This window comes from Centroberyx affinis, unplaced genomic scaffold (genome assembly GCF_046629955.1).
Source record: "Centroberyx affinis isolate AG114_WGS23_722 - 3 ecotype Tasmania unplaced genomic scaffold, CSIRO-AGI_Caff_v1 ptg010258l_1, whole genome shotgun sequence".
Lineage (NCBI taxonomy): Eukaryota > Metazoa > Chordata > Actinopteri > Beryciformes > Berycidae > Centroberyx > Centroberyx affinis.
Genome location: NW_027284783.1, coordinates 4,930 through 30,684, shown reverse-complemented (window position 1 = coordinate 30,684; position 25,755 = coordinate 4,930). Strand labels below are relative to the sequence as shown.

At 41.5% G+C, this 25,755-nt stretch overlaps 1 protein-coding gene across 1 annotated transcript; it reads right to left on the bottom strand.

Annotated features, from left to right (window-relative positions):
• On the bottom strand, positions 1-25,755 carry LOC139640703 (plexin-B2-like; the record flags this gene model as incomplete). The annotated part of the gene is made up of 23 exons (XM_071514893.1): positions 1-5,603; positions 7,007-7,081; positions 8,204-8,279; positions 8,982-9,046; positions 9,166-9,313; positions 11,432-11,592; positions 11,844-11,995; positions 12,537-12,618; positions 13,608-13,708; positions 13,892-13,970; positions 14,783-14,860; positions 15,763-15,909; positions 16,649-16,715; positions 17,163-17,344; positions 18,481-18,710; positions 19,476-19,576; positions 19,690-19,826; positions 20,250-20,345; positions 20,623-20,706; positions 21,535-21,747; positions 23,391-23,502; positions 23,607-23,789; positions 25,619-25,755. Coding segments are annotated over 23 exons (2,811 nt in total), but the record flags the coding sequence as incomplete, so codon positions are not given.

Genomic DNA, 25,755 nt, shown 5'->3' with positions numbered 1-25,755 from the left:
TATTGGATATTTGGAAATCCCGGATCTGGATTTTCTGCCCACTTCTCCACTTCCTCAGAAGAGTCACTGATTTGGGCTGCAGTCCAGTCCAGTCAAGTCCAGCTAGTCCAGTCCAGCTAGTCCAGTCCAGTTGGGTCGTGGTACTGGTAGTGCTGATTCTGTCCATGTCAAGTCCATCCAAACAATTTTTCTTGTTTCCTACAATGATGTCACAAGGCTGAACAATGGAAAAGTTGTATTTTGATGTACAAACTGTTATGCAGCACAATGGTGTAAACAGGTATAACCCTTATATCTGTGATGTTGGTAAAAATATCAGTACCAGTGGGCATTTTTCTGTATAATGTCCAAAACCTGCCAATACTGTTGATTCGTTAAGAACCCAAAATGGCTTCACACTCATACCTGTGTCTCATAAAATGACATTTCAAATACACTCAATTTACAATGCCATAAAAATACAGATCCCCAAAGAGCGAACAAACAAATCTAAATATCAATGTCTCTATTCCCTGTGCTGGTCCCCTCATTCAGTCTTACACATATGAATGACGTTTTACTCTACTGTACCTCTGTGTCTGCGAATACCACTCAATTCAAGAATTCCCATCATGCAATTCAAAGCATATACTGCAGCGTTATGGCCTCATCCTTCTTTTAGACATGTTCACTAACACTGATCAAACTGTCCAGGGGCAACAACATTTCACTGATAAAATTCAGCACTATTCCACTTTAACACACTTTGTGCGTTACACACTCCAGCAGTTCTCACTTGTTCTGCAATTATCCATGAGTCTCAATGCAATATACTAGATCAGTGGTTCTCAAAGTGGGGTCCCGGGACACCCAGGGATCCTTGTGGGGACGCCAGGTGGTCCCTCAACAAAATAAGGGATAGAGGGCTTTCAGGTGACGTGACACGCCCTCTGGCGGCCATATTGGAGGTCCTCTGCTTTTAGGCAACAGTGGCTGAGAACGGTTGTTTTTCTAGACATATGACTTGACAACAACAGAATTGAATAGACATGGTTAATTTCTGTGCAGCTTTTGACTGGGAACTGATCATTTCATTACCGATACTCACTTCATTTTTGTGTTTGGATAATGTGAGATTGTTAGCTAGCTTAACCATACTGTCTAGTCAGATAACTGTCTTGTTAACACATCTGATTTGCACATGAGCTAACGTAGTAGAAGCTACTGTTAGTGATAGTAGTGGCCAGTAGTTGCATGTTAATATTAACATCGACTGCTTTGCTAAATTAGCCTGCTGGCTAGTTAGCTAGCTATCTGCTCAGGTTAACAAGCTGAGTCGCAGTAACCTAAATTTTGAAACAAATCTACCTTATCAGACTGTTCACTTTTACTTATAACAATATTGAATTGACCGACAACCACATCTCTGTTTTCTTTGTCCAGCCAATGGATCTCCATGATGGTGCCAGCTGTGGTTGCAGGGAGATTTGTGACACAACTGCAAAATCAAAATCAAAATTCCTCCCCTATGGGACAAGATCTTATACCTGCAGGGTCTAATGTGCGTCTTTCTGGGTGTCCATAAGATAAAAAACATTCAAGAACCCCCAGAAAACAAGGTGTCCGCCTACCTAAACTACTCTTTTGGATCACGACCCTCCAGTTGAGAACCACCGACATCTAAATCCCACCACAACATCCATAGACCTGCAACACCTGTATGTGCTTCTCATCACCTCCGTGGCTTTTGCTTTCACTTCTACTCCCGGTTCTACTCTCTAAGGCACTCACTGGTGAAAGGCAGAAAGAAGCTAGTGTTGGTGAAGAAGTAGAGACAGTTTTTGAAAATGGTAAAGAGTGAAATATTGTTCTCAACAAAAGATTACATGAGTTAAAGACGGCTTGTTTTACAATGAATAAACTATATTTGCAGAGTGATTAGAGTTGAGCTCTTCTTTTAGTATAAACAACACAATCTGAAACTACTTTTTTCCAAATGGATGGAAAGAACTGAGCATGTCAGAGTGATGACAAAGCAAATATGGCACTCGGCTTTGAAAAGCTGCTGTGCCGTGAAGGGCTTTGATCTCAGAGCAAACAGCAGTACCAGCACTGGAAACAAATTCCAAAAAAAAAAAAAAGTTTGACATTTCAACAGTTTTATAAAAGTACCATTGAATTATTAAATACATAATTGTCTGTTCCTCTCATTTCTGGCTTTGTTCTTCTCACACACAAGTCCAGTGACACTCCAAGCCTGGGAATCAACACACACTACAACACACACTATGATTTTTTTTAACTCATTAAGCATCAAAGTGGCATTCATAACCAAATTTCCAAGAGAGAAATCCTCATGGAAAGTTTATGAGAGAAAAACACACTATGATGTATCCATTTCAGTCTTTTTTTATTTGTATCTGAATGTCAAATTGGGCCAAATTCTGCTCAAAATCTTGTAGTGTGCGTCTACCCATAACAATTTAAGGATTTAGAGACAGTTCAGTACAGTCCCAGCCTTCGGGTTGTATTGCTACAGACATTGTATTTAAAGATGCAGTTTGTAGGATTTATAATGTCAGAAAAGTTAGAATGAGCTGAGAGGGATCGACAGATTAAACTTCTCTGAAAAACTTCAAAAATCTGGTGTTTCGCTTGGACACAAAAAAAAAAAGGCAGAAATCCGCTTTAACAGCTTACAAACTGCATATTTAATCTTTGATATTGACTAAAGCAGTACATAAAGCATGTCGTTCGGGCTCAGAAGGCAAAGAATAAGGCAGATATATGATGAAGACGGCGATGAAGATGATGATTAATATAAGTCGTAGAAGATAAACGAGTACATGTACACTCCAGCGGTGTAATGGCACTTGACAAACCCAAAGCCTGCTGCACATCTTCCTAACTTGCTCCACAAATCGCTCTTTTCACTTAGTGGTTGGTAATAATCATGTCATTTATGTCCTAAAAACAGACATTTTTTCCATTTTTCTCTGTAATTAACAGCTGATAATGGTGTATTTTTTCCGTACCCTGTTTTATGGAACACCAGTTGAACTCTTTGGAGATACAAGGTTTCAGCGAGACAGTAGATTTCCGTTGTTTTCCTTCAATTGTATGTTTTTACCGACAAGGAAGTCTGATGAAGGGCATGATGTTGAAACGTCACAACATATCCGGTAATTGGTAAATACATATGCAAATGTGAGTAGTATGCGGACTCCATTTTTCATTTTTTATCGTATTTTTCTTTCATTTGTCCGGCACCTGTGAAGTTCTTGGATGTCCGTGCCTTTGCGTATTTTTTTGTTGTTGTTGATTTTTTTTTATCCATCTCACACCGATATTTTCCTTAACAATATTGCTCTTGCTTGTGCTGGTTGATGTTAGTGCAATGGCTGTGTGATCCTCCTACAGGGTATCTGCAGGTTTCAGAAAGCCAAATTTAAAACTTTTTTTTAAGACCTTTTTTTTTAAGACCTTTTTTTTAATGCTGCCTGGAATTGAAGACCAATTTTAAAAACCAAAATAAAGAAAAGCAGCCTATTTCTGATTGAACACAGATAATAAAAGTGGTGAAATGAAAGAAAAAGGACACAAAGAAATTAATTGTGTCATCAGACATGAAGTCCAGCTGTGTTTAGGAAAGCAGACAGGATGAATATTGTATTGTTACATGGTGAAAAATTAAGACTTCTAATGACTGTATTTAAGACATTTTAATCTTTTTTAAGGCCTTAAATTTGGTTTACTTATTTCAAGACTTTCTAGACTGATACGGATACCCTGTCTCAGGAGGACTGTAAGACCATTTCCTCCAACGGATGCAGTATAACAGAGAAAAATAGAAAACAAATAAAAACAAAACAAAACAAATGACTCTGCGTCAGTACACTGCATTAAAAGAATGGAATATTGCGAATGAAATCAAGACAAATTATAAAAAATAATTAAAAACTAAACATTTAAAGTTTGGCTATTTAGACCTCATGATTAGGCAGTCATGATTTTACACAGGAAGTAGAAACAACCGATCTTAACTGGCAACAGGGCGTTTACAACCGTCCAATGGCATCGCATGATTAACGCACACAAACACGCACACAAACACGCACACACACATACGCACAGACATGACATCATGGACCACCCTGCTTAACCTCGGAACACTTTACAAAAGAAAAATCACATAAAAATAAACTGAGTGGCGATCTATCAGTCCGTTAAAAAGATTAATTTCATCTTGTATATGTGAATGCGAAGCCTCTGCTTAAAGCCTGCGCCGGAACATTTTCCACACAAAGCATAATACTAAAACTTAACCTACACAGAAAGAAATGATCCAGCTGATTATCTGCAGTTATCAACACAATGTCATCAGCGTAGAAACACATACTGTGGTGTATTCAATACCGAAAAGCATTTGGCCATGAAAAAGGAAAGTCCATGTTACGGTTTGTTTGTTTTTTTTGGACAAAACTCTCATCGTACCCTGATTTCACTCTCCTCAGTTGTGCCGTCAGAACCAAGACCCCTGATTGGTCAGTGGTGTGTACCGTAATGGGTTTTCATTGGTCGATTATTATTAATCTGCCAGCTCGCTTAAGGTAAAAGTTATCATCCTTGCAGTTCCTGGCTTTAGGACGAAACGCTTCTCTGTTGCTGACTACAGATTCGTTTTCCTGGTGACTTAGAGGCAAATTCACCTCTTGTCCAGAGTTCATAGTCTTTGCTTTAGCCCTAATAGGAGAGCAAAAAAGTGGTTAGCTCGTAGTCTGAATGTCCGAGTCCCCTGAAGTCTTTTTGATCCAGATCCTACCATGAGTCATTGTACATAAAATCCAAATGTCCAACAGGGCCGAGTGGTAAAAAGGAAATATTTGGTAATGTCTTGTTACTTCACTAAATCACTTCAATTATCCACAAATCTTCAACCTCCATTCCTTCGATGGTAAACATCCTGTAGAGCTGCTTGGCACCTCCCCCTTCAGTCCTTATATGGTCAAATCAAATCTTGTGGGTAACAGTGGTGTAGTAGAGGGGTACACAGTTAAATGGAGTACACCAACCTATAAGCCTAATTACCACTGGAAAATAACCCTTTAAGCCATTTTATAGCAGCCATTTTGCATCCCATCTCGCTGTTTGAGTAGGGATACCAAATGGCGTCAGTGGAAGTATGCCATACAGCTGTAGTAGATACGACCGCTTCAGTTACCACCACTACACCACTGTCACATCACTCTGGGCTTAAACACTTCATTTGTCCAAAATCTCCATTCCTTATATGGTCAACAATAACTTGCGGAGTCCCGTAGCTCCTCCCCCTTCAATCCTTATATGGTCAACAGCTTTCTGTGGCGTCCCTAGCCCCTTCCACTTCCGTCCTTACATGGGCACACATTCTGTGGAGTCCTAGAGCTCCTCCTCCTTTGAGTCCTTGTGTGGGAAAACTACATCCGGCGTAGCTCCTCCCCCCCGGCCCCTCCGTGTGTGTGGTGGCGGGAGGTCAGAGGTCAGAGGTCGGTGACCTTGTTCTCCAGGGCAGCGGCGATCTGTTGGAGGCGGAGGGTGAGCTGTTTGCTCTGGGCGGCCGGGTCCTCGTCCAGCGACTGGATGATCTGAGGGAGACGACACCACAACAATTATTTAATTACCTGAATTACCTGCCATTTTTACTATGAATTTGAACTTGAATTGAGGCTGCTGATAGCTTATTAGTGATATTGTGTGCCAATATTAAATGTCTTTAAATTTGATCATTAAATTTCCACAAATGCCAAGTATTCACATTCAGGCTAAGCTCTTCCCATAGACAACCATTGTAGTATTGATCAATTCTACAATAAATCTGTAATCAATCAAACTGCATCATATCAGCGGTGGACGACACGGACTGGACCAGATCCGATTTATAATAAAAGACCAATATCGGCCCCATATATCAGCAAAGGTGACAACATTTGTTTTTGGAGAACTTGGAGAACAGGATCCTGGCGAAATGTTTTCCTCACCTGTTGTTAAGTCATTATATTGAGATAAACACGAGGAGAAGAAACAGACGGCACTTTGAAATTGAATCCCCCGAGAGAATCCTGAATTTGTTTTTCTCTTGCATCTCGGGGCCTCCGCACGCCAGACACAAGCCGCACCAAACAATTTGAAACACACTTCTAAAAAGATCCGCGACACTCTTCCAAAGAAAATATTAGGAAAGAATATAGCGCATTGCATAGGGATGAACAAAATGAATTATCACGGATATCGCAGCTGCAATACGACTTCCAATCTAATCTTTACGGTGTAGTTTATAGTCTACAGCTCTATCGTAGTAGATTGTGGGAATATTTCCCGTTGGACCCAACGATCACTCTATTCTTTTTATATATACTAGAATTTATAACCTCCTCCTCTCATCTCCTCTCCTTGTCTCCTGTCCTCTCCTCTCTTCTCCTTCTCTCCTCTCCTTTCCTCTCCTCGCTCCTCTCCTCCTCTCCTTGTCTCCTGTCCTCTCCTCTTCTCCTTCTCTCCTCTCCTTTCCTCTCCTGTCCTTGTTTCCTCTCCTCGCTCCTCTCCTCGTCTCCTCTCCCCTCTCCTCTCCACTCCTTCTCTCCTCTCCTTTCCTCTCCTTGTTTCCTCTCCTCTCCTTGTCTCCTCTCCTCCTCTCCTCTCCTGTCCTTGTCTCCTCTTCTCTCCCCTGTACTTGTCTCCTCTCCTCTCTCCTGTACTTGTCTCCTCTCCTCTCCTCTCCTCTCCTCTCCTCTCCTCTCCTCTCCTCTCCTCCATGGTGGGACACACAAACACACAAACCGCTCTCAAATTATAGTAGTGGGATATCTGAAACTGAATGAAGCATGTCTGCCAGACAGACGATACTTTCATTATCACACATTGAGTGTGTTATAAAAATAGTTTGCAATGGAGATAATGCATTCTTTCATATGACAGAATCAGTATTAATTGTAGGCATTACTCTGCCCCAGTCTGTTTGAAACTTTTGAAACAGAAGAAAGCCGTTTCCTACCCCGTCGTAGTACTTGCTGGCGTATTGGTAGAGCTGATGTAAGGCCACCTGGGTGTTCAGCTTGTCTGTGTGTTGCTGCAGAGAAGAGAAGAGAAGAGAAGAGAAGAGAAGAGACACGGTTTAGATACAGAGACGGTTCAGCTCCACCGAGGGAGACGCCGGCTGCGTTTCCCCCCCGACTGTCAAGTGTACGCAAACTTTTGAAATGTCACAAAAAAATGCATATAAGGTGCACTTCTATCAGGTGGTTGAAGCGAATAAATAGGCTTCCTGAATATGAAAAATAAACATCCACCACAGAAATGGAGTCTTTCAAGATGTAATTAGTATTGGCAGAGTTGTTGTTGTTCTTACATGTCAGCTAATACAGGTCGCGTTTTGTGCTTTCATCTACAGGCGAAAACAAAGAAATGCTTTTGGCAATAACTTACCAACTAATGATCATATTACCATGATGGAGCTACAGCAGGTGTGACATTTCTCTGAGATAATTTACAGATAATGAGGGTCCAAAATGACCACCTGCCCAGCAACAAATGCCAGTAATATTTGTCTCGAGTAAGGGTTTCCCGCCACACTGGCCCATAAAGTTTTGAGACCATAACATTTGAATGCTGCCTCAGTTATGTAGTTATTTACAGTCTTTGGTCTCAAACAATGGCTCTGTATCAAACAGGCTTCTGATTGGCTGCCTGCTACTTCTGTTTCTCCACTGTCTGGATGGTTAACTAGCTTCATGTTAGTTAAAACTGAGTAACTCTAAATCTGCTCATAAAGTAGCTGATTCTATGCATGAAATAGCACTGGAAACAGCTAGGGTGACACATTTCTATGAAAAATGTATATTAATAAAACTGGTAAAAATAATTCTTGGCAGGCAATTTTTTTTTGTTTCTCAGCCCCTGGCAGGTGAGCCCAAAAGTGATTTTTTACAATGAAGCTGAACCATTCGTCAGGCCGATCATGCCGAGCCTGCATCATCATTTATTCAACAAAAGCGTTTCCGTCTCTATTTATCACAGAATTTCCTCACTGACATCAAGCGAGGGTAAAAAGTTTTCTATTGAGGGAAATGTATTTGCATAAAAACAGTTGGATGGAAACTCACCTACTGACAGAAATACAGACACAAACATGTAACAGACGGAAAGACAGATAGCAATAAACACACACACACACACACAAGGTGGCTCGTACCCTGGACACCTCAGCAAGGTGTGTGTTCATGTCCTGGTCGCTGACTGGCACCATCTGTCTGATACCCTTGTAGTAACTGAGGAGAATACACACACACACACACACACACACACACACGCAGAGTTAAAGAGTCTAATTATGCCGCCTGAAGACAAACACTGTTTTCTGCACTTATTGCTCTTAATGAGTGTAATGAGCACAAAGCTTATTAGGAGCCTAGTGGGAAATTCACTATATTTGACTGTAACTGAACTAAAGCAGTGACTGAATTTCAACAAAGAAAAACAAGTGATGTAGTTTAAAGTGCTGACATTTTGAATTGTAACTGTAAATTTTTCTTACTTTTCACAAATCTGCTTAATATGGTCTTGACACATTGGAATTGTCAGATGTTTTATGATTCCCATTTATTCTATTCTTATTCATATAATATTTTTCTTTCCTATTTTGCTCATGCAGTGACTCAATTTCTCCACAGGGATCCTCAATTTCTCCACAGGGATCAATGAAGTTTCATCATTTCATCATTGTCTTATCCCTATTCAGTCTTGTACATTGGACTTTTTTTACTGTTCTCTATTCTTCTAAAAAGGTTTTACATGCTGTTACTATTTTACCATGAAGTGGAAATCACTTGGACTAATGAATGAATGAATGGGAACCCATACATAACCCAGTCTGACTGCTACAAATGACTTGTCAATATACTCCCATGATTTTCTGGCCAATGCTCAATACATCCTTTCTTTTTTCTGTCTATTCAGTGAAGCAAACTCACTCGTCCACCATCTTCTTGTACGTGGAAATCTCCTTTGCATAGAGCAGCTTGTTACTGGGAGACTCCTGCAGGGAGAGAGGAAAAGAGGGGAAAGATGAGTGAAGACAGCAGCTTTTAATCATCATCTTAATTATCATAAAGCGATACTCTTCAGAGCTGGAGAGTTGACTGTGAGGTAACTGACTCTGCTGAGCTTGTGCTCGGTCTTGGTGCAGGCGTCCATGAAGGTCTGAGAGATGACGTGCAGCGAGGCGTCCACCACCTCCGTCACGTGGACGTCGAAGATGAAGTGGGGGTTCCTCAGGATGTTCACCCAGAACCGCAGGGGCAAGCTGGGGGGACACAGAGCTTTAGATCAGCAAATGTGAGACTTTTTAAGACCTTGCTAAGGCTACCTGGAATTGGATTAAAGATCAATTTGAAAACCAAAATAAAGAAGATAAAACGATAAGAAAAAAAAAAAAAAAAAATCAGATTGAACATATCCAATTAAAGTTAAACGAACAGTATAAGAAAAAAAAAAGACTGGGACATGTTTATCATATTGGATTCACCCTGTTCTGTATTAATCTAAAGGTGATGATACATAGGCACATTTTTAAGGCAAATTTGGGGCAAATATTTAGGGGACATTTGGGGCAAAATCGTGCAAGAAACATTTTCTCACTGAAAACAATGTAGCAGTTTGAAATCTAGCTAAACTTCATCAGAGAGCAAGGTTCACTGGCAAGGTTTCAACATCAACCAATCAGAGACAAGAAAATTGGTCAGGTGACCTGTCCTCGGCTCACATTTTTTTCTAAATGGTCCAGCTGCTACTAAATAGTGAACAGAGCTAGGAAATAATAGCTGTGATTTAGCTAGCTGTTAGCTTGTTAGCTTGTTAGAAACTTGTATTTTTGCTAGCTAGCTGGCAAAAATGTTATGAAATTCCATTGGATAATCTTGGTAAAATGATTAAGTACTGTGTAAGTACTTTGTACTTATACTCCACTACATTTTAGAGGGAAATATTGTACTTTTTACTCCATTACATTTATTTCACAGCTATAGTTACTAGTTAATTTTCAGATCAACATTTTATATTTAAAACATTTGATCATCTTTATAAAATAACTATAAAATAGCATTGTTATAGATTAGACTACCCAAAAGTATAGCTAAATTGTTAAGATTAGCTTCACGTTGACGACTTTAAAATGCTGCTTACATGTACATGTATGTCAATAAATCAGCATTAATATTCCAATAATTTATGAAAAATATACTCTCTAAATGGGGACAGTTTGCATAATGAGTACGTTTACTCTGATACTCTAAGTACATTTTGCTGCCAGTACTTATGTACTTTTACTTAAGTAAGATTTTGAATGCAGGACCTTTACTTGTAATGGAGTATCTTTACATTGTTGTATTGCTTAAGTAAAAGATCTCAGTACTTCTTCCACCACTGGCAGTAATGTAACACAACATAAGAAAATAAATCCCACACTGCTGCTGCTCCATTCTCGTGCCTTACTTTGCCTTCCGTTCTAAGTGGACTAAACATCACCGTACGTATCATTTAAGACTTTTCCAGGCTGTTTCAGGACCGGCGGACTCCCTGCCTCATCTCCCTGTAAAGAGACCAGAGCTGTCCACCTCTCTTCCCCTCCCTCCGTCCTTTCATCTCCGCCTGCACAGAAACCTCCCCGCTACCCCCGAAGACCATAACCCTAGTCAATAATTCACCAGCACCCATGAATATTTCATTTGTCTTTCTAAGTTGTGTGTGCGTGTGTGTGTTTCAGATGACTGACAGGCTCAACTCAAGGCCATTTTTGAAGCGGTTTAGAGTTTATGCGAGCGATCTCTCCCTCCCTCCCTCCCTCTCCCCCCTGTCATCTGTCTCTATTTCCTCTCTTCTTCGGTATCGCTCTTCTTCATTTCCCTCTGTCATCGCTTAGCCGTCCTGATAGCAGCCCGCCAATTAAGTCGCGCTTTTATGTGGTCCACTGCCTGGTTCAGCTATGAGGAGAACATAATTACACTCTAGCTGATGAGGAATAACACACACACACACACACACCACACACACGCATAATCAGCTGGAGGAGAGGTATAATTATGTCTCTGAGCAGGTTTTCTTAGAGATTCGGGTTTAAGAGAAGAGGTTTGAAGTTTAGGAGGCAGGAATACACACACAGACATACTACACACACTGACATATGGTTTAAAAATCGGATCTGCATATGGTCTACATGTTGTTTCAGAGGCTTTTCCACCCTGACAAGAACAAAATCCAGGGAAAAACACCCCAAATTTGTATTTTTGGGCATGAAAATGGTAAAATTTAGAGATATTGCTCTTCAAAAACCCCGACTACGACTTAACTATGACTTCCTTTTACTGGTGTGTGTTTGTGCGCGTGTGTGTGTGTGTCTGTGTGTGTGTGTGTGTGTGTGTAGTACCTGTTAGTCTTCCAGATGTGCAGCGTCTCTTCTTCTACGTTGTCGTGTCTCAGCGCCTGCTCATCCAGGAAGTCGAAGAAGTATTTGACAGCCGGGGGGACGACGGCGCTGGAGCACAACACGCTCCGGAAGAAATCATCCACAAACTGCTGCAGCGTGCCCTGTGACACACACACACACACACACACACACACACACAGAGAGGAACAGAAAAGGTAATTATAATCGGTTTCTGTTTCAGACTTCTGCACAGTAATCCGTTGACAAAAATGTGACAAATGGTTGTTTTCGATGTCAAACAGCCAGATCGAGACTTGCTCGCGTATTCTCATTAAATGTTCACGGGCCTTTTCTTTACTACCTCTTCACACACACACACAACACACACACACACACACACACACAGCCCTACCTTGACAGACAGCAGCCTGGTCAGGTAGATCTCGGTGATAGCTTTGGTCATTGCCTTGTCCTTCATGCTGCCTCTCTTCGACTTGACTTCATCGATCTCATCAGCCGGTCTCACCAGGTGGAAGGTGTTGTCGTCCTCCAGCAGGGAGTTTTCTATTGGGGGGGAGGGGGGGGGTGTGAAAAAAAAGGTATACATCAATAATTTACAGAACAGTTACAGACCAAACTAACTGTCACACAATACTTCCAGCGCACACAATAGTCTGTATTGTTTACATTTTATTGGCCTAATAAAGAGGAATGGAAATTGTAAAATCAGTTTTGCCTCAACTTATCCCCAATCCATATTTGCACTGAATATAATATCAATACAGTATGAAGTATCATATCGTATCATATCGCATTCTATAGTATTGTATCATATAGTATCACATTGTATATTATCATATTGTATCATATAGCATCAAACTGGATCATATTGTATCATATAGCATCATATTGTGTCCTATTGTATTTCATCATATTGGATCAGATTTGATCAGATCAGATTGTATTGTATCTATCATATTATATCATATTATTGTATTGCTATCATATTAATACCCCGTTCTGCTTCAAAAGAGGCTATTGTGGTGTGTTTGTGTGTGTGTGTGTGTGTGTGTGGTGTGTGGTGTGTGTGTGTGTGTGTACATACTCTCTTCATAGCTGTCTTGGTTCTGGAGGAATGACTGTGTGTGTAGAACTCTGGACAGAACCAACGTGGCGTTGTCCCGAACCTGGAGGACGGACACAAACACACACACACACACACACACACACACACACACACACACACACACACAGTCAGGTAATATAGACCAGGAGGGCGATTAGCATTTTTAGCTTCACTTCATCATATATTTGAAATTGTTCTGGCCTGTAGCAACTAATAAGATGATGATATCACAACATCAGTCTGAAGATGTTATTACATTATCCAGCAATGTATTACACTAGCAGGGTTTATTATATTTTTCCAGTTACTACATCATCCAGCAGCTATTTCATTATCAGTAGCTTCAGGGTCTCATAAGGAAATCATTGATATACAGAGAAATTCCTATTATTCCTAAAATATCCAATTCCTAATATTAGCAATAGCCAAATGTATGGTCTTCCCCATTAGGTGGAAACTGTCATATAAGACTGGACCTAGACCCAGACCCAGATGGAGTGTTTTCAGTGGAGTTTGAAGGTGTGAAAGGGGTGGATGGGGTGAGCGGAGGAGGGCTTCGACACATATTGGTAGTCGTGACACGTTGGAGAGAGACTCATGTGGCAAAACCTTCCTCTACACTTTGGTGCAGCTTGTTTCTCAGAGAGGGAGGAAAGGTCTGGCTGAGGTCGAGAATGAGAAGCGAAGATGATTAAAAAAAAAAAAAGTGTGGGACGTCCTGGTGGCTCAGCTGGCTAAGGTGCACACCTTGTCCCAGTGTGTGGGAGGATTTCCTCAGACTGTAAAACCTATAATGAAGCCTACCAGCCTTAAAGAGCTGCTAACCCACCTAAAAGAATTTCATTAGTCTGGCTTTCAATGGAGAGTTTTAGTGTCCTGTGATGGTCTAAATCTAGGTCTAAGTCTTTTCCAGCCTGAGAAGAAGAAAACTGGGCAAAAACACTACATTTTTGTAATTTTTGGGGCATTTTTGGACATGAAAATGGTCAACCAGAGTCTGTCCTAGACACACACACACAAACACACACACACACAATATATAGAACTCACATTATAATGAGCCAAGGTGTTGAGTCTCTTCCAGCGTCCCTCCTTCTGGGAGGTCAGGTCCAGGTCTGACAGAATCTGCCCTGTGGAACCAGGCCGCCACTCTGTGGACGGGGGGAGGTAATGCAACTTATTAAAAAAGTTTTGATTACACAGTGTTTAGTAGAGAAGGACAGGAATGATAGAGGAGGGAGAAGACACTTTCTGAATCTTATGTATACCATTTAAATAGCATATAAAGCCTTTTATAATGTGTGTATGTTTATGGATGTGTGAGTGTGTCTTACCCAGTGCAACACTGTCCACCTTGGGCCTCTGGGAGTACGGCAGATTCCTGTAGACCTGATCAATGATCTTCTCTTTAACCTGTACAGTTGAAAAATGTGGAACAATTTGATCAAATTGTCACACTAGGGTGTTACATCAAATTACAAGTCGAGTAGCATTTTCCATTTCCTCTCTCGAGCTGGCAGACAGTCAACTCTAATTGTCAACGTCAATAAAGTCAGTCTCATATCTTGACCGGTTGTATTCTTTCTCTTGTAACGGGGCAAAGGCAATCGCCCGATAGATAATGTCCACACAGATAAACACCCAACACTCTAGTTCTGAATATCGACCTTTGTGATTGGACGAATACAAATGCTCTCTGGGGCACAATGCTAAAAGGCAGTAAAATGATATGAAGACGAAATCTAGCCGGTTTGTTCTTTCTTGTATAGTTGGAATGTTTTACCAAACTCCATTCAATAACCTGTCAATTTAATGTTTCCTTGCTTATCGGCAAAGGGGCATACCTGGCAGAACATGACCTAAGAGTTTTTCCGAATTATTAGGTGCCACTCTTCAATTCGGCACACATACAATCCATCGAGCCGAACTTATTTCAATACAATTCTAACTTTTAGAATGCGCTGCTCGGTGGATCACCTTCATGCTGAATTAAAGAGCGAGTGTCTCCTAACGATTCAGAAAAAGTCTCCAGTCATATTTTAAAGGGTATGTACCTTTGCAGATAAGGCAGGTGGCATTAAATCGGCAGAATTTTTTAATGGAGTTTGGCGTGACTGTGAATAAAGCTGCACTCAACCTGGGACCCGGGCTCAATGGGATATTCTGCTTCTTCTGGGTGCAAACTGAGAAACTCTCTAATGTCCGTTGAAAGAGAAGAAACCCACCTGGGAGATGGTGTCACAGTTCAGCACCTTGACCGGTGTCACGTCCGGTCCCTCCCCGTGCACCAACACCTGCAGGGTCTGATAGGACAAGCACAGCTGTCAGTCAAACGGATACCGATACTGATTGGACAAAACATATGTCACAGAAACAGCTACTAATCCTGGTAGATTTAAGCGATTAACCGCAATTTTATGCTGCATTCCCGTCATGGAATAACTGACAGAGGACTTGACTGAGAAGTGTTCATGTGTTCGAACTTGTTTGAAACTGCAAAGAAGCCGCAGCTGAAGTTTTCTGTAGTGGTATCAAATCCCTCCAGCAATTTGTGACTTTGCTTTGGCAACATTTTTTGGAAAATCAACAACTTCCCCTTCAAACACTTCCAGACCTAATACAAATATGTTCATGTCCCTGGACCACTTCAGCTGAAAAATTCAGAGTGCTGTTGTTGTTTGGGGAATTATCAGAAACAGTGATGTGTTTGAACAGTTTGTAACGTTCCCTCTGGCCCTCTTCATGTCGGCATACATACAATAAATTGTTTAGTGCTTAAGGTGCAGACAGTATCAATTTACTGTCAGTAACAATTTACTGAAATACCAGTGTATAGACCGGTTAATGTATGGGACCAATATTGGCCTTTTATTAAAAATGGGATCTGGTCCAGTCAGTCTTGTCCACCTCTGATATGACGCAGCTTGATTGATTGCATATTTATTGTAGAATTGATCAATCCTCCACTGGTTGTCTATGGGAAGACCTTAACCTGAATCGATTCTGAGATATTTTGATTAGATTCCACACAATGTTTCATTATTGTTGTTATGCTGGGTTTTAGTGTCCCATGGTCTAAATGCTGTTTCTGAGGCTTTTCCACCCTCACAAGAACAAAATTCAACACTGTAAACACTGAACACTTGCAATTTCTATGCTTGACTTTCCCTCATATACTAAAGTGTGTTGAATGAAAAATACTAACCAGTACGCAGTACTCCACATCGTCCCCTAGCAGTCCTGTATCGTTGAGTGTGTACTTGGCTTTCTTCATCTTGGCGTCCACCGGCCCTTTCTCCACCTGGTGCTTTAAGGCTTTGTACAGCTTGTATAAAGGCTCTCCTGCCGTGTCCTACAGAAACACACACACAGGATTAGATCTGATATGATGGGTATGGTCAATATTACACTGGTTGTCTATGGGAAACCCTTAATCAATTACTACTATTATTATTATTATATCCTGGGTTTCAGTGGAGAGTTTTAGTGTCCCATGATGGTCTAAATGCTGTTTCAGACACTTTTCCACCCTGACAAGAATACAATTCTGGAGGAAACACTGAATACTTGAATTTTTTTGGTCATGAAATGGTCAGATTTGATGATTGTTTCATGATGAAAGATTTTGTCCACGATGTATACATTTTGACTGCCCAAAAATCACAGTGTGAATGTGAATGTCTGGCATGACAATTATAAAATTTAAAGATGCTGAAAATCGGTACAAAATATTAGCTATTACCAGATTCAATCCAAAAATATCACTGCCAGTATCAGCCTGCAAAAACGCATATCAGTCGAAACCAAACACACAAAAAATAACAGGTTGAGTAAACAGGATGCAGAGCGAGACAGAGGGAGAGAGAAAGAGAAAGGGAGGGAGAGGGAGAGAGAGAGAGAAAGGGAGAAGTTTCTTATTGCAGTCATTACAACCCAAGGTTAGACAGGGACCAGACAGAGAAAAAAAAAGAGAGGAAGGGAGGAAGGAAAGGAAATAGATCCAAGAGAAGAAGACCAGAGGGGAAATAACAACAACATAGAAAAAAGGAAAAAAAACTAACAGAACAAGCGAAAGAGAAAATGTGTGTTACCCTGAGGAACTGATAGAGACAGATGGACATCCAATTACATAGCATCCTCTCCACCACCGTCTCTGACCTAGACACACGCACACACACACGCACACACACAGACACACACACACACACACACACAAAGGAGACAGCAAATGGCTACCATTAGGACTTAACTAAGTAGACAGACAGCAGAGTTAATTGTAATAACTACATGAGTCAGGGTTTCATGACTAAGTGCTTCCATGTTCCAAAATGTTCTTCCTTCCTGGTTTGTTAATGTTTTTCTAACAGTCTGGTTTCCACTATGGCTGAAAACCATCTAATGCAATGAATGTATGAAACAAAAATGAAAATACATTCCGTTATATTCCTGTAAAATGACCCATTTGTAAAATTCCCTGATATTCCCTGACTTCCCCATAGAATGTATCAATTCCCTGACTTTTCCTCTCAATATTCCATGATATTCCAGGACTTCCAGTACCTGTGGGAACCCAGATAGGTGTGTGTGTGTGTGTGTGTGTATCACCTCCTGAGCATGAGCTTGGGGTTTTTGTTCTGGACGTGTTCGTCCATCAGCTCCAGCAGCAGGGTTCTCATGATGTCGGTGTAGTACTCCAGTTTGCCGTGCAGCGCCACCGTCAGCAGGGAGGCAAAGTAACCCCGGGCCCGGGCGTTGAAGTCCGGACGGCTCTCCAGCGTGCGGATGAACTGGAGGGAGGGAGGCAAAAAAATTATGTGTTGAAGTCAGCTTTCCAAAGTATCAATAAATAGGAGGGGGAAACTGTGAATCCACTCGAGAATTGATCAATACTGCTACTGTCTATGGGAAGCCAGTAAACTGAATTGGCTCCAATGCAACATTTTGACTTTATTCCATTATTAGTTTTATTATTAGTCTCCTGGGTTTCAATGGAGAGTTTTAGTGTCCCATGATGGTCTAAATGCTGTTTCAGAGGCTTTTCCACCCTGATAAGAATACAATTCTGGAGGAAACACTGAATACTTGAAATTTTTTGGTCATGAGAATGGTCAGATTTGATGATTGTTTCACGAAGAAAGATTTTGTCCACGATGTATACATTTTGTCTGGGACTGCCCAGAAATCACAGTGTGAATGTGAATGTCTGGCGTGAAAATTATCAAATTTAAAGATGCTGAATATCGGTACAAAATATCAGCTATTACCAACTTCTTTTTTTTTTTGAACATTGTTTTTATTGAGCATTTCACTTTATACACGTTAACAAAAAAATAATTACAAATAAAATGAAGGAAAAGTAAAATAAGAATAATGGATTCAACTTAGTTACAGCATATCTTCCAAATTCTATTATTTGGTACAAGCGGTATAACGGACTAGCTATTACCAACTTCAATCCAAAAATATCGCTGCCAGTATCGGCCTGCAAAAACGCATATCAGTCGAAACCAAATACACAAAAAATAACAGGTTGAGTCAACAGGATGCAGAGCGAGAGAGAGAGAGAAAGAGAAAGAGAGAGAGAGAGAAAGAGAGATGTTTCCTAGCGTAGTCATTACAACCCAAGGTTAGAGACGACCAGGAAATATCCAGTGTTGAGGAAACACTGGATATTTATAATTTTGGGGATATTTTTGGCATGAAAATCGCCAAAATATCGGCACAAAATATCGGCTTCAACCTGAAAATATCGGTATTGGCCTTCCAAAACCCATAATGGTCAAACCAAACATGACCAATAAACGTCTGGGCCTCTGGCTAACATTGGCTCGGAGAAAGACAGACAGACCCTGACGTTGAGTTTGAGCTTCGGTGGAGTGGAGGGAGGGAGAGAGAAAGAGAGAGAGAGAAGCCACACACTCACGTTGATCAGGAAGGTCTTGCTGTTGAGCAGGTTGGAGAACTGGTTGAGCGCCTGGGCCACGGTGGCCCGGCGGCCCTCCGGGATGTGTAGGCGGCCCGTGATCATGACGTCGTTGGCGCCGTCCTTGGAGGGCAGGAAGAAGGTGCGGTCCGTGTAGGTCTTGTAGTCCAGGAAGGGGATGCGGGCCTCGCTCAGGTCGCTGGTGTGGTCCTCCATTTCGATCATCAGGTCTGGCGGACACAGGGAGACAAGCGGTCCAATCTACATCCTACAGTTCTATCTATATGTTTATGTTTATGTACACAATACACGCTTCCTATCAAGGCTGGATTTCCGCCATTTTCGGAGAGAGTCAGCACCTGAACATATGTTCACGCGTTTATCATTTTGATAGACGGAGCATATCGCCTCTTTGATAGCCTCCTTAGACCCCCGGGCTCAGTAACAGAACTGTCAAATACACTCGAGAGCGGTTCCGCGAGAGATTGCCGAGACCCCCCCGAGGAAGAGCTTCCCGCTGTCGGGGGGGGGGCGACGCGGCGTAAAAAAAAGCCCCGTCCACTCTGCTGAGTCTGGCTTTGGCGGAGGTTTCACACTAAGGAGATGACTGTCAAAATTTGGCGATGCGCTCCAACGTGTAAACGCGTGATGTGACAAGATGCCGAGGACAAGATGCCGACGAGACAGCCGCTCAGAAAGGCCCTCGGCGTGGAAATTGGAAACTTTGCTTCGGGTCTTGGAGAGAGCTCGGCGCGCTATTATCAAGTTTATTTGGCGATTCTGTTATTGAGCCTGGGGTTCGGCAATTATTCAAGACAGATGTCAGATGTTTCTAATGACACGTGTCTAATTCCTGGGTCTCCATTGTAAGTCAATATAAATTCTTGGCATCATCTTAGAGGTTTGGTCTGATCTTACAAGTCTTGGTAAGCTGTTGAAGGTCATGTGACTTCATATGTGTGTGTGTGTGTGTGTGTGTGTGTGTGAAAGCATACCGGTGAACTCTTTCTTGCAGCGATCTCGGACGCTCTCCTCCAGATTCTCCAGCTGGTGCTTCACCTTCTCGTACTCCCTCTCCGCCTGCTGACTCTTCCTCCTGACAACACACACACACACATACATGTATAAAGACACAAGTAGGCAAATGCAAACAAAACGTGTGTGTCGTGTCTGTGTGTGTGTGTGTGTGTGTGTGTGTGTGTGCATTACCAGTAGCAGTAGACGGACACGGCTATGAAGAGCAGCATGGGTAAGATAACTCCGGGGATGATTATAGCCAGGGGAACCTCGTCTTTCCTGGCATAGGTGACTGAACCCACCTTCCACTCTCCGTTACCGAACTTGATCTAGTGGAGAGAGAGAGAGAGAGAGAGAGAGAGAGAGGTAAAGAGAAAAAAAGAGAGATAAATATCACCAAATGTAAAGAATGTCTCATCACATTTGCATCAAAATGAAACTTGGTTTAAAAATAAACCTGTCATTACATGGTGAAAAACTTCAGACTTTTAATTTTTTTTTTTTATCAGATATTTTTATTAAAGCATATTGAACAAACTCCACATCTCAGGCAAGCTGGTTAATGTGATCCAACTGTGGAACCAAAACAGACTCAATTTCCTTCCAACTAAACCAGTGGAATAAATGAATAACGCTTGGTGCAGTCAAGCACAGTTTATGACCACAGTGTTTGTTGGCTTGTCGCTTGTTGGCTGCATCCAGCACTCTGTGTGTGTGTGTGTGTGCGTGTGTGTGTGTGCGTGTGTGTTTACCACGAGATCCAGCAGGTCGTTGGTGGTGTCTCTGCGTTGGCGTTTAGACCTGGATTTGGGCTGGGAAGAGGGGGCTTCCAGGAACAACTTGTCGTCCTGTAGAGAGTCAACAGATTGCTGGATGGAGGATTTATCCGACGTTTACACTGAACTGTAGTGATGTTGTTTTTATTAATAGTGTGATGGATGACAGTGTTATTTCCTGCTTGTGTAGTTAAAAAGGCAATAGATTTCTAGACAAATTAACACTTAAATGCTGTTTTCAATGTTCAATTTAATAGTGGTTTAGAAAGTAATACTCCTTTTTACTATGTTCCATTTCTTTAAGAGAGTGTGTGCGTGCGTGTGTGTGTGTATTTGTGTGTGTGTGTACCTGTAGTATGTTAACATGACAGGAGGCATCTCCAACAAATGCCTGGGCCTCTCTGGCTGTCATCGCCTTGGAGAAACCACGACCCTGAAAAGAGAGAGAGAGAGAGAGAGAGAGAGAGAGAAATCAATAGAGTGAGAGAACAGCAGAGGGGAAAGGAGAAGAAGGGATAGGGAGGGAGAGAGAGAAAGAGAGAGAAAGAGAGAAAGATGGAAATCAGCACTGCATTCATGTCATGAATACACAATATTGATACTGTCAGCGGTAAGACGATGTACTATCAATATGAGAGCTATATGCATTCAAAATGTGATGTAAAAATTACAAAAAGTATTGACTAAGCTACGTTATCTACAGCTGTAAATGGATTATAGTTAATGAGGTGAACAGTTTTTACACCTAGACACTTTCTGTACATATGTATGGCGGTGTTAATTAAGCTGTATATAGGCTGTTTTCCTCATATTCCCATATGCATATAGTATAATTTTTCACCTATTTCACACTGCTTATAATTCATTTGTAGCTATATTTTGAAATCATATGTACTTCTTTCATATATTCATTCAGATTTCTTTGTCTTGTAGGTTTCATACTTTTCATTCATACATTCACTGGACATTCAATATGTTCTTCACATGGTGGGATTGCTCTAATCTTATTTCTCTTCTATTTTTCTTTGCTTTCTTTTCATCATTTCAGTTTCATCTTAAGTGACGTCGAGTGACCTCTGTTTTAATTACTATGTTTTTATTTACTTGCCTATTCATTTGATGGTATACTGTATTTGCTGCCAAGACTGACCTTTTTTTTTTTTCGATATGTACTGTTTGCTATAATTGAAAAACCCCAATAAAAATATTGTAAAAAAAAAAAGAAAAGAAAAGAAAAAAAGTGACGTTGAGTGTAAATTACCGTCACGATGATGATGCTGGTCTCGGTGATGACGTTCTTGGCCAGCTGGTTGAAGGTGGGGTCGGGGTGATAGTCGAAGCCCTTCAGGTCCTCCGTCATGTTGTCCAGCTGGACGACCGTCCGGAACGACTGGGTGTCGGAGCAGCAGTTCACGGCCGGGGAGAGGAACTGCAGGACGGTGTCGTTCTTACTCAGAACCTCCTGGTACTGGGACTGGGGAGGAGAGAGAGAGACAGAGACTTAGTAAAACCTGGGAGGGGTCCGACTGGCCGGGGGTTCCACTGATCCCACGTCAGCACAAACCAAATAAGTGACAATGTGAACTTTCTGCTGGATGTAATGTCCATCACTCTACACTACATTTACACTGTTTTTCTTAAGGCTGATACTAATTCAATATCTTTAAATTTGGCTATTTTCATGCCAATAAACAAAATAGCCAAGCATTCAGTGTTTGCCCTTGAATTTTATTCTCGTCAGTGTGGAAAAGCCTCTCAAAACAGCACTGAGATCAGAGATAACATATTCATGCATCCTTGTGTGGAATCTGATCAAATTGTCCCACTGGGATCAGTTCAGGCTCAGCTCTTCCCATAGACAACCACTGTAGTATTAATCAATTCCCCAATAAATATGTAATCAATCAAACTGCATCATATCCATCATATCAGAGGTGGGCCATACTGACTGAACCAGATTTGATTTTTAATAAAAGCCAATATCGGCCCCATATATCGGTCTAAAGCTCGATTGGCATACTGTTGGAGTAGAGAGAGAGAAAGAGAGAGTGCGAGAGAAAGAGAGAGAGAGAGAGAGAGAGAGATTCAATTTCACTGCTGACTAGTTTTGAGTGACGGGCTCTCACAGGAATGATTCACTGCAGGGGAGAGCAGGTGAAGTTATTTTATCATCGCTTCATCAAAAGCTCCTGTCTGAGACCGGCAACAAAGAGAGAGGAACACGGTAGGGAGGAAGTGAGGAGAGGGAGAGAAAAGAGGCAAGAGACAGAGAGAGAGGGAGGGAGAGACACCAAGACCGATGGATGGAGGGAGAGATTTTAACCAAAAGATAAGCTTGGATTGATAAGAAACACCAGAAAATTATTAAATGCAATATAATGCCATAACTATACATCATAAAATTGTATCAGAATGTATTTTGAATGTGTTATTTATGAAGTAAATTCATAGCATACATCATGGTAAGCATCAAACTGATGTAAGTTATATGATAATTTAAAAAAAACAACATTTCTTGCTTTTCTGAAAATATAAATTATTGTTCTTCATACTGGTGGTTGTTTTCCTCTTTGATGTTCACTGACTGGAGGTCATATTTTACCCTCCTTTTTATTTACCGCTGCATCACTGATTATAGTCCGAAAAGAGCGTGGAAGGAAGAAAACAAAAAGGTACAGGAAACAAAGAGAAAGAAAGAGATACATTGAAGGAGGGAAGAAAAACGGAGCTGAAAAGCGAGAATGAAAAAATAGATTTGTAAGAGCAATGAAGACGGGAGGAAGAGAAGGAGCGGCGACAAAAGAGAAATGACTAGATGGAAAAGGAGAGGGAGAAGTCAACGGGGGGTAGAGAATGAGAGAGGAAGAGAGAGACAGAGAGAGGGAGAGAGAGAGAGAGATGTACCAATTTAAACAGAGAACCAGCAAACTCCATCAATCTGCTGGCACTGCACGCTCTCTGGAACTGCTGTTCACACACACACACACACACACACACTGAGGATAATAGCAGCAGCAGTTTGGTTGGATAATTTTAAATCCCAGAGACAAGCAAAACAAGCACACACACACACACAAACACACACACACACACAAACACACACACACACACTCTTACCTCTATAGAAGTGTTGTCCTGTGAAAACTCGTCAGTGGAGGTCAGCACTACCATGGCGGCTTTCTGGATCAGATCAAAACCGTTCCCCATCACCACGATCCTCCGACCACCACTGCACACACACACACACACACACACACACAAATGCACACATATTAAGACCTACACACACTGTTATCGCTTCAGTCATCAGTTGATGAACTGCAGTATACGCACCATCGGAAGCTGGTCTTGGGGTAAAAGTCTGTGATCTTGGGGTTCTCGTAGTACTGGTATGATGTGGCGATGTCCTTGGTGGTGTTCTTGCCGTATTTCACGGTTACCGTTAGCGGCTCAGAGGGGAACTTCTGCGAGCGGGACTTGCCCGTCATACAGGTGATCTGACGGCCAAACTCCTGGCTGCAGGTGGAGAGGGAGAACGTAGATAGGGAACGTACATTTTTAATGTGCGACCGTCAATAAAGACAAGCAAGTAAACATGTCACGTTTCATGTGAAGCACAAACTCTATGAATCATTCAGGTTTACGTAGTCGAGTTCAGAGAAGGTCAGAGAGGCAGGTTTGTGACTGGAAGGCAGGTATGGATCCCGGGACCAACTAAAAAAAACACCTGGGTGGGCAGGTGTTCTTCAGCAAGGCACTTAAAGGGATGGTTTGGTTTGGGGGGGGATTTAGCCGTTTTTCCTGCCAGAGTCAGACGAGGAGCTGCTACTTGATCCCCTAGACTTCCAGCGACTGAGCTATGCTAACCGTTCCCATACCCTCAAACTGCACTGCAGACACATAAAAAAGGCATCCAAGAGTTTCTCGGATTCTGGTCAAGTAGGAAAATTTCCCCAAAAACAAAACTATCCCTTTAACCCCTAATTGCTCCAGTGGAACCACTAAGTGGCCAACAGTAGAAGACTGTGGTTGGACTGGGCTGCTCTCTGTTGTGAATGTGCGGAACTGTATGGATGTGCAAACCCCCCCCCCTGGATATATAAAGGTAAGGTATTGACAATAATGCAGACGTTTGTCACCTGTGAGATCAGTCTTGGGACCAGGGGCCAGTTGCATAAAGCTAGTTTAAGACTAGTCTAAGCCTTAGACTAGTCTTAGATTCTGAGGTTGGACTAGACTAATTAAAAGTCTAATTAAAGAGGGAAGTTAGTCACCTTCCCTCTGGCTAATCTTGAGTTAAGAACTTTGTTGTTATGGCAACGAGTCGGCCTGTCACAGTGGGAAGTTTAAATACTGAAGCTATTTCATACAAGATGGCAAATCTCTGGTTTTTGGAAAGAGCCTGAAGAAGAGAGAGAGAGTCTTTAGAGACAGAAACAACCTGTTAGAGATCTACAACAATCAAGAAGTTGCAGGAACAGGTAAATATAAGCATAACCCTCTATAGCAAGTCTGACTTAAGGTCACATTTAAGTCTAAGACTAGGTCTATCTTTATGCAACTGGCCCCAGTATTTAATTTGGACTGGTTTGTTGTAGACCACTGGTCCCTTGTCAGCCCATAAGTTGTTTACTTCTGCAAATCTGCTAAGTTCTAGACTTGTTGGAATCTATTCAGAAAAGCTGCTACCTTAGTGAAATAGGCCAGACATAGGCCAAATAGTTTATATTTGCATAAAAGCGCCACAACTGGTATGCATGTACAGTTTTTACATTTTCAGAACTGCAGCATCGTAAAAACCCATCGGCCATTGCCAGCAAATAGCTTTTCTTGCATATCAGCTGAACTGATGATAGTATTGAAAAAATGTCTACACCTATATTTTGATAGCCAAGTAATACAGTATTGATGAGGGAACATCATAAACTGTTCACATTATAATTTAATGGTGAAATCAATTGTACTGTGTGCAATGATATTGCAATTTTATGAATACTGAGAACATTGCAATTTTCCCTTATGCTTGATTGTTATTGTTAATAAAATGGCCATTTCCCCGGTACTCCAAAAATGGCTCCAATTCTGAAAATGTTCTGTACATGTATAAGATTTTTGATGCTTTAATGTACATTTAAATGAGTCATGTACATTTTGCATGGATAAATAGAATGGAATAAAACAGAACTTTAATGTCCAACCAGACTGGAGAACTGTCCTTGGCCTCACCTCAGGCACAGTTGAAACACACTTTAACAACATGATTTATCAACCAACTTAATTACTGATTAATCAACAATATGTGTGAATCTTTAACAACAAAACAACCAATAACAGGTGCTGCTTACACTTGACAGGGAACACCCCCCACGGTAACGGCAACATCATCCTTAGTCGCCGTGTCCAAGTCTTCTCCGGTGATGGTGATGATGGTTCCTCCATCCGCCGGACCCTTCACTGGGTGCACTGCTGTTGGTTTGGGGTC